The following is a 13,152-nucleotide window of genomic DNA, read 5'->3' on the forward strand; positions in this document are numbered from 1 at the left end:
CTTGATAGTTTCTTTTGCTGGGCAGAAGTTCAATTACATTCCCCTTAACAATTTTGGTTTTTGTTGCAAATACTTTTGGAGACTTAGTCATAAATTACTTGCCAAGGCTGATGTCCAGAATGGTATTTCATAGGTTTTCTTCTAGAATTTTTATAGTTTGAGGTCTTACATTTAAATCTTGAGTTAATTTTTGTATATGGTGAAAGGTATGGGTCCAGTTTCAATCTTCTGCACATGGTTAGCCAGTTATTTCAGCACCATTTATTGAACACAGTCCATTCTCCATTGCTTGTTATTTTGTCACCTTTGTCAAAGATCAGATGGTTATAGTTGTGGGACTTTATGTCTGGGTTCTCTATCCTGTTCCATAGGTTTATGTGTCTGTTTTTGTACCAGTACGATGCTGTTTTGGTTACCTGTAGCTTTGCAGTATAGTTTGAAGATGAGTAGTGTGATTCCTCTGGCTTTGTTCTTTTTGCTTAGTTTGCTTTGGCTATTTGGACTCTTTTTTATTTCATATGATTTTATTTTATTTATTTATTTAGAGATGGAGTCTCGCTCTGTCACCTAGGCTGGAGTGCAGTGGCATGATCTTGGCTCACTGAAACCTCTGCTTCCTGGGTTCAAGCGATTCTTGTGCCTCAGCCTCCAGAGTAGCTGGGATTACAGCTGTGAGCCACCACACCTGGAATATTTTTAGTAGATACGGGGTTTCACCATGTTGGCCAGGCTGGTCTTGAACTCCTAACCTCTAGTGATCCACCCGCCTCAGCCTCCCACAGGGCTGGGATTACAGGCATGGGCCACCGCGCCTGGCCCTGTATTACAAATTTTAAAAGATTTTTTAAATTACATTTTTATTCTTAGAATATATTTCCTCAGTCTCCCTAGTAGCTGGGATTACAGGCATGAACCACCACACCCAGCTGTTTTTTGTGTTTTTAGTAGAGATAGGGTTTCTCCATGTTGGTCAGGCTGGTCTCGAACTCCTGACCTCAGATGATTCGCCTGCCTTGGCCTCCCAAAGTGCTGGAATTACAGGCGTGAGCCACCATGCCTGGCTTGGATGCTTTTTATTTCTTTCTCTCGCCTTATTGCTCTGGCTAGGACTTCGAGGACTTTTTTCTTTATTCTGAGGGCAATAGATAGGCTTTACAGCTGTTTATCAAATATAGTTACCCTCTTAGATTTGTTTTTTATAAAGCATCTAGTAGCACCATGAGAGTGGGGAATACTGTTGGAAAGAGGAAGGAAAAGGAGTTTGGGGGAAAGGGAGAGAGGTTATCTAAAAGGTTACATGAGAGATAGTGAAGGGTGATACTGATGTACTATGCTGGCAGCAGAAATGGAAACATTCATTTATAAACATTCTGGGTTTCTAAAAAGTGATTGTTACCACTCTCTTGCATAGTGGAAGATGCTAGTCTGAGTCCAGAGACTATTGTAGCCTCCCGAATAGAGGCTGTCAAGGAAGCAAAGGTCTGTCAAAAAGGGAGGTTCAGGATCAAGTGTGAATAGTGGATCTCTATTTGTATGCCAAGCTAATGGACAATTTACTTTGATTAAACAAGTTAGTAGAGGTACTGATTTTACAGATACTCTTACATAATCGTATTTGTCCTCCTGGGCACTAGATCCCATTCCATTCTCAAGGATGACACTCCAGCTGTTGTCCTGATTCTCATTCCTACATCATCTCTCCTACCCCCTCACTTCCTGATATTTTATGTTCACCGCTGGCTTTATGCATATACAACCTGTGCAGCTGCACATGACTTTGTGTTCCGAAAGACCAGCTCTTGGTTTAATACTCTGTTGTTGCCATCTTGAGATTCACGATAATATAATCTTTGAATTTGTGTTTTGAATGTGATGTCCAGTAGGACAACGGAGCATTCACATGAACCGACGAGACAGGTCAGGTGGCAGCCTCAATTCCTTGCCACCCTTTTCATATACAGCATTGGCAATGCCCCATGAGCACAAAATTTAGGAGAACCATGATGCTAAGACTCAAAGCACATATAAACATGTTACCTCTGTGACTAAAAGAAGTGGAGGTGCTGACAGCCCCCAGAGGCCACAGTTTATGTTCAGACCAAAACTTGCTTAAGGGTGCAGAAAGAAGGCAATGGCAGAGTCTAAGGAACAGCCCATCATATCCTTGTTTATTCATGTTATATCCCTGCATAAGCTAATCACTTACACTGAAAATATTGACATAGGAGGAAATGGAAAGACAGGGCAACCCATAGTTCTTTTTCCTTTTAATCTTTCCTTATCAGTAAACCAAAGATAGTATTGGTAGAATATGTGTGAATTAATTAATGAGTTAGTTTTAGGCAGTGTTTCCACTGTTGGGGTAAGAACAAAATACATAGGCTTGTGTTGAGCTATTAAATATAAATTGTAGAATGTCAGTGATTCCAAATATGAATTAAATATCCTTGTATTTGCATTTAAAATTGGCATTGAACAACAAAGATTAACAGTAAAATTAATAATGTAAAAGTTAAGCTTTTACTTAGTTAGAATGATATTAAATAGCAAATAAAAGCACCATGATAAATCAAGAGAGAGACTGTGGAAAAAAGGAAAATGTTTTTATTTTAGTATATTTAATGAGACTCTCTTCCTGATGTTTTGTTTTGAGAGGGAGGGATGTGGGGGCAAGGAGGTCTCATTATGTTGCTCAGGCTGGACTTGAACTCCTGGGCTCCAGCGATCCTGCCTTAGCCTCTTGAGTAGCTGGGACTACAGGCACACACCACAGTGTCTGACATTTTCCGGATTTTTTTTTTTTTTTTTTTTTTTTTTGAGACACAGTCTCGGTGTCTCACCCAGGATGAAGTGTAGTGGTGCCATCTCGGCTCACTGCAACCTCTGCCTCCTGGGTTCAGGCGATTCTCCTGCCTCAGCCTCCAGAGGAGCTGGGATTACAGGCACCTGCCACCACACCTGGCTATTTTTTTTTTTTTTTTTGTATTTTTAGTAGATACTGGGTTTCATCATATTGGACAGGCTGGTCTTGAACTCCTGACCTCTGGTGATCTGCCTGCCTCAGTGTCCCAAAATGTTGGAATTACACTGCGACTGGCCAAAATTAACTGATGTTGAAATTAACTTTTCTTGACTCTTTAGCCACACCTGGCTAAATTTATTTTGTATTTTTAGTGGACACTGGGTTTCACCATGTTGGACAGGCTGGTCTTGAACTCCTGACCTCTGGTGATCTGCCTGCCTCAGCGTCGCAAAGTGTTGGAATTACACCGCAACTGGCCGAAATTAACTGATCTTGAAATTAACGTTTCTTGACTCTATCCGTTGATAGTGAAATAAACTTCTCCCTGATCTTTTCTTTTTTTTTTTTTTTTTTTTGAGACGGAGTCTCGCTTGTCGCCCAGGCTGGAGTGCAGTGGCGCGATATCCGCTCACTGCAAGCCCCATCTCCCGGGTTCACGCCATTCTCCTGCCTCAGCCTCCCGAGGAGCTGGGGACTACAGTACAGGCGCCCACCTCCACGCCCGGCTATATTTTTGTATTTTCGGATAGAGACGGGGTTTCACCGTGTCAGCCAGGATGGTCTCGATCTCCTGATATTGTGAGCTACCCGCCTTGGCCTCCCAAAGTGCTGGGATTACAGGTGTGAGCCACCGCGCCCGGCCTCCCTGATCTGGAAACAAACCTTTCTTTATTGTTTATCCTCTGGCAGCTACTGCTTCACACATCTTGAAAGAATGGTCCTCGGTCTTTCTTGTCTTTGCACTCAGTCTTTTCTTTTCTTTTCTCTTTTTTTTTTTTTTTTTTTTGAGACAGGGTCTGGCTCTGTTACTCAGGCTGCACTGCAGTGGCATGATACCGGCTCACTGCAGCCTCAGCCTCCTCAGCTTAAGCTGTTCTCCCACTTCAACCTCCCAAGTAGCCAGGACTACAGGTGCGTGCCACCACACCTGTGGCTAATTTTTGTAGAGATGGGGTCTCTCCATGTTGCCCAGGCTGGTCTCCAACTCCTGGTCTCAAGCGAACCTCCCGACTTGGCCTCCCAAAGTGCTGGGATTACAGGCTTGAGCCACTGCATCCAGCCTGTCCTCTGTGTTAAACTTACTCCAATTTGTCTCTCATCTCTACATAAATGGCTCTTTTCAAAGTTCCCATGGACCTCACTGTTGCTAATCTAATGATCAATTCTCTGCCTTCTCTTACATGGTTCATCAGTAGCAGCGTTAGATTGGGACGCTCAATTCTTCTTGGTATATTTTCTTCATTTGGCTTCTGGGGTATCACACTCTCTTTGAGTTACTCCTTCCGCATTGATAGCTTCTTCCTAGTCTTCTTTACTGGTTGTTCCTCTTCTCCCTGATTCCTTAATATTGTTTTTCTCCCCAGGCTTTAATTCTTAGTCCTCTTCTGTTATCTGTTTACACCCAATTCTTTGAGAGTCTCCTCCAGGGTCATGAACTTAAGCCTGTTTCTGTGCAGATAACTCACATTATTATATCTCCAGCCCAGACAGTTTTGGTGGTTATGCATAAAGCTACTATAAATATTCACATAGTGTTATGGCAAACTTATGTATAATTTCATTTTTAAAAACTGACAGTGTTTTTCAAGGTGGAACAGTTTTTATTCCCACCAGCAATACATGAGAATTTCAGTTATTTCACATCATCATCAGCACTTGGCACTGTTAATTTCTCACCTTTTTTTTTTTTTTTTAACTTTAGCCATTCTCTTAGGTGTGTAAAGTATCTCATTGTGGCTTTAATTTGCATCTCCCTAATGAATAGTGATGTTGAATATCTTTTTATGCTTATTGGCCATCAGTACAGCTTCTTTTGTAAAATATCTGTCCAAATCATTTGTCCATTTAAAAAAATGTATTGTCTGGTCTTATTATTGAGTTGCAAGAGTATGTTATATGTTCTGGTTACAAGTCCTTCATCAGGGAAGTGTTTTCCAAGTATCTTTTTCTAATCTGTGACTTGACTTTTTTTTTTTTTTTTCTTTTGGTAGAGACGGGATTTCGCTGTGTTGCCCAGGCTGATCTTGAACTCCTGGACTCAAGCGATCCACCGGCCTCAGCCTTCCCAAGGGCTGGGATTACAGGCGTGAGCTACCATGCCTGGCCTGACTCTCTTTTCTTAACAGTATATTTTAAGGAACAGATTTTTTGTTAAACTGTGATGAAATTCAACTTATTTTTTCCTTTACGGTTTATGCTTTTATGTCCCATTTAAAATCTTTTTGCTTAACCTAAAGTCACAAAGAGTTTCTTCTACATTTTCTTCTAGAGGTTTTGTGTTCTAGTCCCTGCATTTAAGTCTTTGATTCATTTTGAATTAATGTTTGTACATTGTGTGATATAAGGGTCTAAGTTCATTTATTTGCATATGGATATTCAGTTTTTGCAGAATCATTTTGCAAAGTTATCTTTTTCTTATAGAATTACCTTGGCACTTCTGTCAAAAATCAATTAATCATAATCATGTAAGTTTATCTCTAGACAGGGTCATGCTCTGTTGCCTAGGCTGGAGCGCAGTTCTTCCATCATAGCTTACTGCAGGTTGGAACTCCTGGGTTCAAGCCATTACAGGCATGACACCAGGCCTAGCCTCCCATGTTGTTTCTTCTTCTTTCTTCCTTCCTTCTTTCTTCTTCTCCTCCTCCTTCTCTTTTCCTCCTTCTCCTTCTCTTTTCCTCCTCTCCTCTCCTCCTCCTCCTCCTTCTCCTCCTCTCCCCTCCTCCTCCTCCTCCTTCTTCCTCTTCTTGTTTTTCTATTTTGGCCTTACTGAATCACCATGTTTCTTTTATACTTAATTTCTTCCCCTATCTTCTACCCCAGCAGCAACTATGGATATTTTCTGTCCCTATAGTTTTGCACTTGCAAGAATTTCATAGGAATACCATAGTATGTAGCCTTTTGTATCTGGCCTTTTAAATTCAGCATAATGCAGATGAGTTTCATCCCTGTTGTTACATTTACCAATGGTTTGTTCCTTTTTATTCCATAGGAATATTATAGTGGTCTGTAAGCTTCAAGAGAAGTTAAAACCATCTAGGTAGGACTCAATTCACAAGTTGAAAAGGTACTAAAGCAATAGAGAAGGTACAGGGTGAGATTGTAATCAAGTGATGATGACACATCTCCAAGAATTATTTCAGAGAATTAGATTTATCCATAAACCCATTTTGAACTTGTGTCTGCAAGAGGGAATAGAATGGTCATTCTGACACCAGATTCTGTAAGAAGAGGAAGAAGGAAGTCTTCCCACAAAGCGATACAGATATCTAGTGTGGAAAGGTCCTAATTACTTGTTCTTGTATTCCCAGGAGGCAAATCTTGGGGATCATCAGGGGAAAGAGCATTTCAGGCAAATGAAATTCCAACTTCAACAGCCCTGAGGTGAGATTCTCATGCTAGGATTAGTTTATAGGTAAAGAAAATAATTGATGAGATTAGCAATTGGAGTTCTTCCCGATCAAAATCAACTCTATAGTACCATGTCACTGGGAGGTATGAGGCTCTGGGAGCTTGTGAGCATAGCAGTAACTGATGAGAAACATACTGAGCATTTTTTTCAGTATGTTTGCTGCCCTCTGTGAAAATTAGTGAAGCTTTTATTCGAGAAACCATGCGAACTGAGATCCTGGGGTTTGGTGGTGAAATGGCAGGGTTGGTCAACTGCTTTTACATCTGGTGTCCAAGGCTCAGGTAAGTACACTTCACATGGGCAGAGACCATCTCATACAGAATCTGCTCATTTCTCTTCTCTGGCTTCTCGTATTTTCCCCTGCTAGGCTACATTATTGAAAAGGAATTTACCAGACCATATATTCTTAGTTTCTCATGACAATGAATTGAATAACTGAATTACATATTAGTTATGTTGCTGCAGATATTTCCCATGGGAAACGCTGGAGAGGATCTTTTGGAAAAAAAACCATATTTTTGTCAAGATTACAATTATGGAGAACTTTAATAAGTGATGATCTTTCATAGATAAATTCACCAGAACTCCTTTCTGTAAATTTCACAATTTATAATTTCCATATACTTTTAATAATTTTATAAAAAAGAAAAGTCTCTCCAGACACCTTCCCATTTTTCCCATTGGTGTTCATTTCTGTCTTAGGCACCGGGAAGCTGAATACCATCATAGGCATTTATTAGCTAAGCATGACAGCATACCTGTGTGAAAACTGTCAGAATCAAAATGGAGTCACTATTGTTAAAACACACAAACACACAAACTAAGAACGCTGATTAATAGAGCTGGAAAAGGCCATGCTTGATAACAAAAACTATCACAAAAGACTGCAAAAACCATAACCTTGCACAGGCCATCACAATCCTACACAAAAAAATACTTCTATGAGGACATCTGCCCCACAACTGCCTGTCCAACCTCGGACTAGCTTCCTCTCTATGACCCATCTTTGTAGCACATGATAATTACTTCAACACAGTTATATAATCCTTCTCATTTTTTCCCTTAAAAATCTTTGTCGCTGGGCTCGGTGGCTCACGCCTGTAATCCCAGCACTTTAGGAGGCCGAGGCGGGTGGATCATGAGGTCAAGAGTTTGAGACCAGCCTGGCCAACATGGTGAAACCCTGTCTCTACTAAAAATACAAAAATTAGCCAGGTGTGGTGGCGGACATCTGTAATTCTAGGTACTCAGGAGATTGAGGCAGGAGAATTGCTTGAACCCGGAAGGCAGAGGTTGCAGTGAGCCAAGATCGTTGCACTCCAGCCTGGGCGACAGAGCCAGACTCCAACTCAAAAACACCTTTTTCTTCCTTTACCTCCCTGAATATACATAGTTGCCTATGGCACTCGTATTTTCTTTGCAATGTTCTATTCCCAAATAAACATCATTTTCTTTCAGAGAGCTTCTCTTTGTTATTTAGGTTGACACCTGTAAATAGAATGTTATATTTCTTTTTTAAATTGTGGGGGGAGGGAGAAGTGTTGTGTTTCATTTATTTGTCCTATTACAATTGTGCAATATCATATGAGCCGCTCAATTCCTAAACATAAGTACACACACAACGCACTTCTTGTCTCATGTTTTGTGTCTCGAACACAAATTACAAATTATACAAATTGTGCAATTTTCCTTGCCCTTCAGAAAGGAGAGTCTCAATGTTTCCAAAATGAACTGGGCAGTAACTCCGCTTCAAGGTGGTAGGTCCCCCCTTTTCAACCCAGTTGTCTAAGATAAACTTGTCTTTATTATTCACTTCCTAAAGAGAAAGGAGGTGCTAAGCGGCCAGGACAGCTGGACAACACGTGCAATAAGGGCAATGGTTCTATCTACTCTATCTAAGGGAGCAGTACACGGAATACTCGTGGGTTTTTTTTTTGGTTTTTTTTTTTTTTTTTTTTTTTTGGACCTATGTGAAATTTTAAATGTTCAAGGGAATTGTTCGTACACTTGTATAGTCACTATCCCTACTCAGATGAGAACATTTTAGAACATTTTGGAACATTTCTAATATCCTCGAAACTTTCCTCACGTTTCCCTATATTTTCAAAATGAACGAGAATACAGGATAGTCAAAAGCAATGGGTAAATTCTGATGTATCCAAATAACATGCAACAACATCCTTCGATAGCTCAGCTGGTAGAGCGGAGGACTGTAGGGGTTTGAATATAGTCATCCTTAGGTCGCTGGTTCGAGTCCGGCTCGGAGGAGTTCCCTTTTAAAAGGGTCTCTCCTGGGCCTGAAATATAGAAACTTGAAGAACGCAGTGTGCAGCTTGCTTATACATGAATTTGTAAGACGCTCAGAGAAGGAAAATAATCCACCTTGAAAATTGCTAACAAGGGTTGCTTCACGGACAGTCGAGTGAGACTCAATTTTCACCAAGTTGAGGAGGGATCATGAGGAATGTGGGGAAGGGGATTTTGATATCCCGCTCCTCTTCAAAAAAGGAGCAGTGTACACCTGACAGAAAGTTCTCTTCAATAAAGTTAATGAAACAGGCGTATTTGAATTCGAAGAATCTATTATTAGACTTTTAGACACTCCATGAAAGAGTGTGGGCCCTGTTACTTTAGAAATATACTTGGGGACTGGCAAAAACTGTCATCTCTGATTTTAATAGTGGACACATTTACTCCCTGCTTCCATTCTCTGGGCTACTCTGCGCTCTTGGAGCGAGATGGGAAATTTTGTCAGGCCGCAGCAAGGGCGGATTTATATTGATGGTCCTCAAACTTGCCCCGGGCTGCTTCCAGAAAGCTAATCGGATTATTTGTACTCGGTTCCCAGCAATATCTTTTGCAGTCAGCTTGTCACTGGCGCGGATCGCAAGAACTGAAACGCCTTAAGGGTGGGGACGGCGCCCCCTGCTGGTCGCGCCCTCGGGCGACGGTAAGAGATTGAGGACTCGAGCCCGCGCGGGGAAAACGGCTATGGGCTTGGCTTACCGATGGTTCGCAGGTCGCCTGGTAGGAGCAGGACCGCCGGGGCCCTGTCCGTTCTGTGGTTACGTAGGTCATAGAAGGAAAACTGGTTTGTGATCTGACGGGGAATCTGTGAGGACAGACCCAGGGAGGGCAGAACTAAGCGCACCGCCGGGGGGGGTCGCCAGAATTGGAGGCGTGTGCGCCTCTGACAAGTATTTGCAACGTAAGTATGCATATGGATAATGTATCAATACACATGTGTAATAGATGCCAAACAAATTATTCAAATAATTGTCACACATTTAAATTTTCAGACATTCACAAAATCAAATGTAAAATATTAAACTGAAAGTTCGCAATTTAAATTTTCAAAAATTAAATCTAATTAAATTTCCAAAATTAACTGTTTTCAAAATTAAATTTTAAAATATTCAAAATTCCAAGGTAAATTTCCAGAAATAATTAAAACTTCAAAACTCAAATCTTTTAAATGAAATGTATAAACTTTAAAAGGTGAGTCATTCCTCAGCTGGAATCGCACCCAGGGCCCTTGAATAAAATGCTATTTTGATCGCTAGAACACACAGAAACTCCCCTAAAACTGCTCTACAAAATTCCCTAAAAACCCGGCATCAACCCGCCTTTAGCGGCGTTCTATAGGGTAGGTTATATCTGGGGATCTGCCTTTTCTGGTTCTGCCTGTCCTGAGTTGGAGATGTTACAGGGAATCTGTGAACCTAACCCAAGCTTCCTATCCCGCTTCCACGCTCTGAATCTGGCTTTCGACCTGACACCCCACTTCCGCCCTCTCCCCTCGGCCTTCCCCTGGACCCGACTGCATCGCCAATCATATCCTTTCATTTGTCATCACCGCCTTGGCCCCGCCCCCTCGTCTCAGGCCGTCGCACACGTTTTGCGTCAGTAGGCAAGGCACTTTACGGCCGTCGTGCCGCTCATGTCAGTCAACATGGAGGCAGAGGAATCGGAGAAGGCCGCAACGGAGCACGAGCCGCTGGAAGGGACAGAACAGACACTAGACGCGGAGGAGGAGCAGGAGGAATCCGAAGCAGCGGCCTGTGGCGGCAATAAGCGGGTAGTGCCAGGTATTGTGTACCTGGGCCATATCCCGCCGCGCTTCCGTCCCCTGCACGTCCGTAACCTTCTCAGCGCCTATGGCGAGGTCGGACGCGTCTTCTTTCAGGCTGAGGGTAAGTATGCAGACCCTGACGGTGAAAGGAGGAGGTTGTCGCTCGCTGGCGGGGTGCAAGCATGGATGTCCTGTTGCTTCGCTGCGCGAGACTGAGGCACGAGTTGTTGGATTTTGGGGGTGGGGAGTGCGGTGCTCGGCTCCTGGCTGGTGAATCAGTTTGTGAGGATGCTGGGGTGGGTGGGCGGAGGGGATATGGGGAGAGTGGGTAGCGCAGTGCGTCTGGTGGTTCTTTAGTTCTCGGATTGTTACTATTCGTGTTCTTATCCCGGCCCTGCTCACCTCTCTTTCCGGATCTGTTTACTGGTTTGTTACATGAGTACAACTGAGTAAAAGCCTCGTTAGCTTTTCTACAAAACTGAACATACCCCTTTAGCATCGCGGCCTAGGTCAAGAAACTGATCAACCGCCCTTCCTCTTTCCACCCTCAATTTTACATTGAGGTTGGGGACTTGCGCGGGTTTTAAATAGCGTTCAGAGCCGGCCAGATTAAGGAGTGGACAATTAAGGAAAGAATTGAGTTAGCTAGAGGAAAGGGTGCAATTTACAGTTCCCGCCCTCCTGGGCAAAAACTCTCAGGTGGGACTCCCGCTGGCAGATGTGAAGAACGATGCGGGCAGTAGGAAGTGGTTTTGAGTGAGTGCTGCATAGTCCCTGACGGGTCTTTTTGTCTTTGGCGCTCAGACCGGTTCGTGAGACGCAAGAAGAAAGCAGCAGCAGCTACGGGAGGAAAAAAGCGGTCCTACAGCAAGGACTACACCGAGGGATGGGTGGAGTTCCGTGACAAGCGCATAGCCAAGCGCGTGGCGGCCAGTCTACACAACACGCCTATGGGTGCCCGCAGGCGCAGCCCCTTCCGTTATGATCTTTGGAACCTCAAGGTGAGGAGATAGATCTTTCTGCCACACCTCTCACCCTCCCTTCTCCCCAGCTCTGGCCCAAGTATACCCATGGCTTCTTATTGGTCTTGTCCCCCGTCTCATCTTTCTCCCTAATCTGCACTATCCTGATCTTTTCTTATTTTCTGCCCACAGTACTTGCACCGTTTCACCTGGTCCCACCTCAGCGAGCACCTTGCCTTTGAGCGCCAGGTGCGCAGGCAGCGCCTGAGAGCGGAGGTTGCTCAGGCCAAGCGTGAGACCGACTTCTATCTTCAAAGTGTGGAACGGGGACAACGATTTCTTGCGGCCGATGGGGACCCTGCTCGCCCAGATGGCTCCTGGACATTTGCGCAACGTCCTACTGAGCAGGAACTGAGGGCCCGGAAAGCAGCACGGCCAGGGGGTCGTGAACGGGCTCGCCTGGCGACTGCCCAGGACAAGGCCCGCTCCAACAAAGGGCTCCTGGCCAGGATCTTTGGAGCCCCGCCACCCTCAGAGAGCATGGAGGGACCTTCCCTTGTCAGGGACTCCTGAGGGCGAGGGTGGCCCCTTCCAGCCCCTAGCCCTGCTCTGCTTCCTGTCTACCTCATACTAGAATGATCGTGACTATCCAGGCAAACATTTTACTGTGTTTCTCAGACCAAGTGTCTCTGCTAAGGGCCCAGACGTGCAAGTTTTGAGGGCTTCCGCTATCCCCACTCCGAACTCCTGTATATGCCTGGCTGAGTCACCTAATTCATACTGTCATACTAGCATGATTATGACTATTGCATATGCTTGTTTTGTTTGACTCTTGGCTGCCTTCGTCTATAGGGTCCCCTAAAAATCCCACGTCCTGCCCCCAGGAAGGGCCTTTATTTCCAACTAGGGGGATAATGCCTAGTCCCGGCAATCTTTCTCTGTTTAGCAGTCACAGGTGAGGGTGGTATTAGCATCTTTTTTATGTAGAAAAAATTGACAGTTAATGGGGTGGACTGAGTTGGGAAGAAATACATTTCCTAATGTATTTATAGAAAATAAAAATATTTTTATATGCCTTTTTATTTTTGTTGGGGAGGATCATTGGACAAGTTCCAGCTTTCATCTCCTTGTGTTCACCTTCATCTCCTGATCTTAGAACCCCCCCGCCCCTGCCACCCATCTTACTGTTTAACCTGGATTTTTTTTCTATTTAATTTCTGTCTAATATCTTAGCCCAGTTTATCAATTAGTTATCTTAAGTCAGCATTTTCTAAGCCATTGTTTGAGGAAACAGTGACAATAGGTAATAACACATCTTAGTATTAAGAGTTTTACAGGCCACTAGTATAAGATAGGCATTGTGGTAGATGCATATACGGGGTGGAATGGGGGCCACGGCATGTCATAGAGCCCTCTCAAGGGGGACCTGATTGATGATCACAGTCTTCAGTGGTGAGTCAGTCCTCACCAAGTTTTCCAGGTCATTCCTACAAAATAACTGTAAGAATAATAAAGGAGAAGTTTGAAAGAGTCTGGAGTGCTCCCACAATTGCAAACAATGCTTCCTGGGTGGAGTGTTGAGTTGGAACCATTGTAAAGGTGGGCAAAGCCTAGTAGAGAACCAGTGCGCCTCAGGTGCACTTGTATATAGTGGGGCTGAGGCAAAGGAGCCCTGTAGGATTCAAAG

General features: G+C 43.6%; 1 protein-coding gene and 1 non-coding gene across 2 annotated transcripts; both read left to right on the plus strand.

Annotated features, from left to right (window-relative positions):
- Window positions 1–8,610: 8,610 nt before the first annotated feature.
- On the plus strand, window positions 8,611–8,699 carry TRNAY-GUA (transfer RNA tyrosine (anticodon GUA)). Its single transcript is given in 2 exon segments — window positions 8,611–8,647; window positions 8,664–8,699. It is a non-coding gene; the product is annotated as a tRNA-Tyr (tRNA).
- A 1,645-nt stretch (window positions 8,700–10,344) lies between these two features.
- On the plus strand, window positions 10,345–12,547 carry ABT1 (activator of basal transcription 1). The gene is made up of 3 exons (XM_007973434.3): window positions 10,345–10,624; window positions 11,308–11,504; window positions 11,658–12,547. The coding sequence occupies exons 1-3, from the start codon at window positions 10,372–10,374 to the stop codon at window positions 12,036–12,038; spliced, it is 831 nt and encodes a 276-aa protein (XP_007971625.1). The 5' UTR covers window positions 10,345–10,371; the 3' UTR covers window positions 12,039–12,547.
- Window positions 12,548–13,152: the final 605 nt, after the last annotated feature.

This window comes from Chlorocebus sabaeus, chromosome 17 (assembly GCF_047675955.1).
Source record: "Chlorocebus sabaeus isolate Y175 chromosome 17, mChlSab1.0.hap1, whole genome shotgun sequence".
Lineage (NCBI taxonomy): Eukaryota > Metazoa > Chordata > Mammalia > Primates > Cercopithecidae > Chlorocebus > Chlorocebus sabaeus.

Coding starts and splice junctions, on each gene's coding strand:
- ABT1 (XM_007973434.3), top strand. CDS start 10,372: ATGTCAGTCAACATGGAGGCAGAGGAATCGGAGAAGGCCGCAACGGAG. Junction 10,625..11,307: donor CGTCTTCTTTCAGGCTGAGG/GTAAGTATGCAG, acceptor TTTGGCGCTCAG/ACCGGTTCGTGAGACGCAAG. Junction 11,505..11,657: donor ATGATCTTTGGAACCTCAAG/GTGAGGAGATAG, acceptor TTCTGCCCACAG/TACTTGCACCGTTTCACCTG.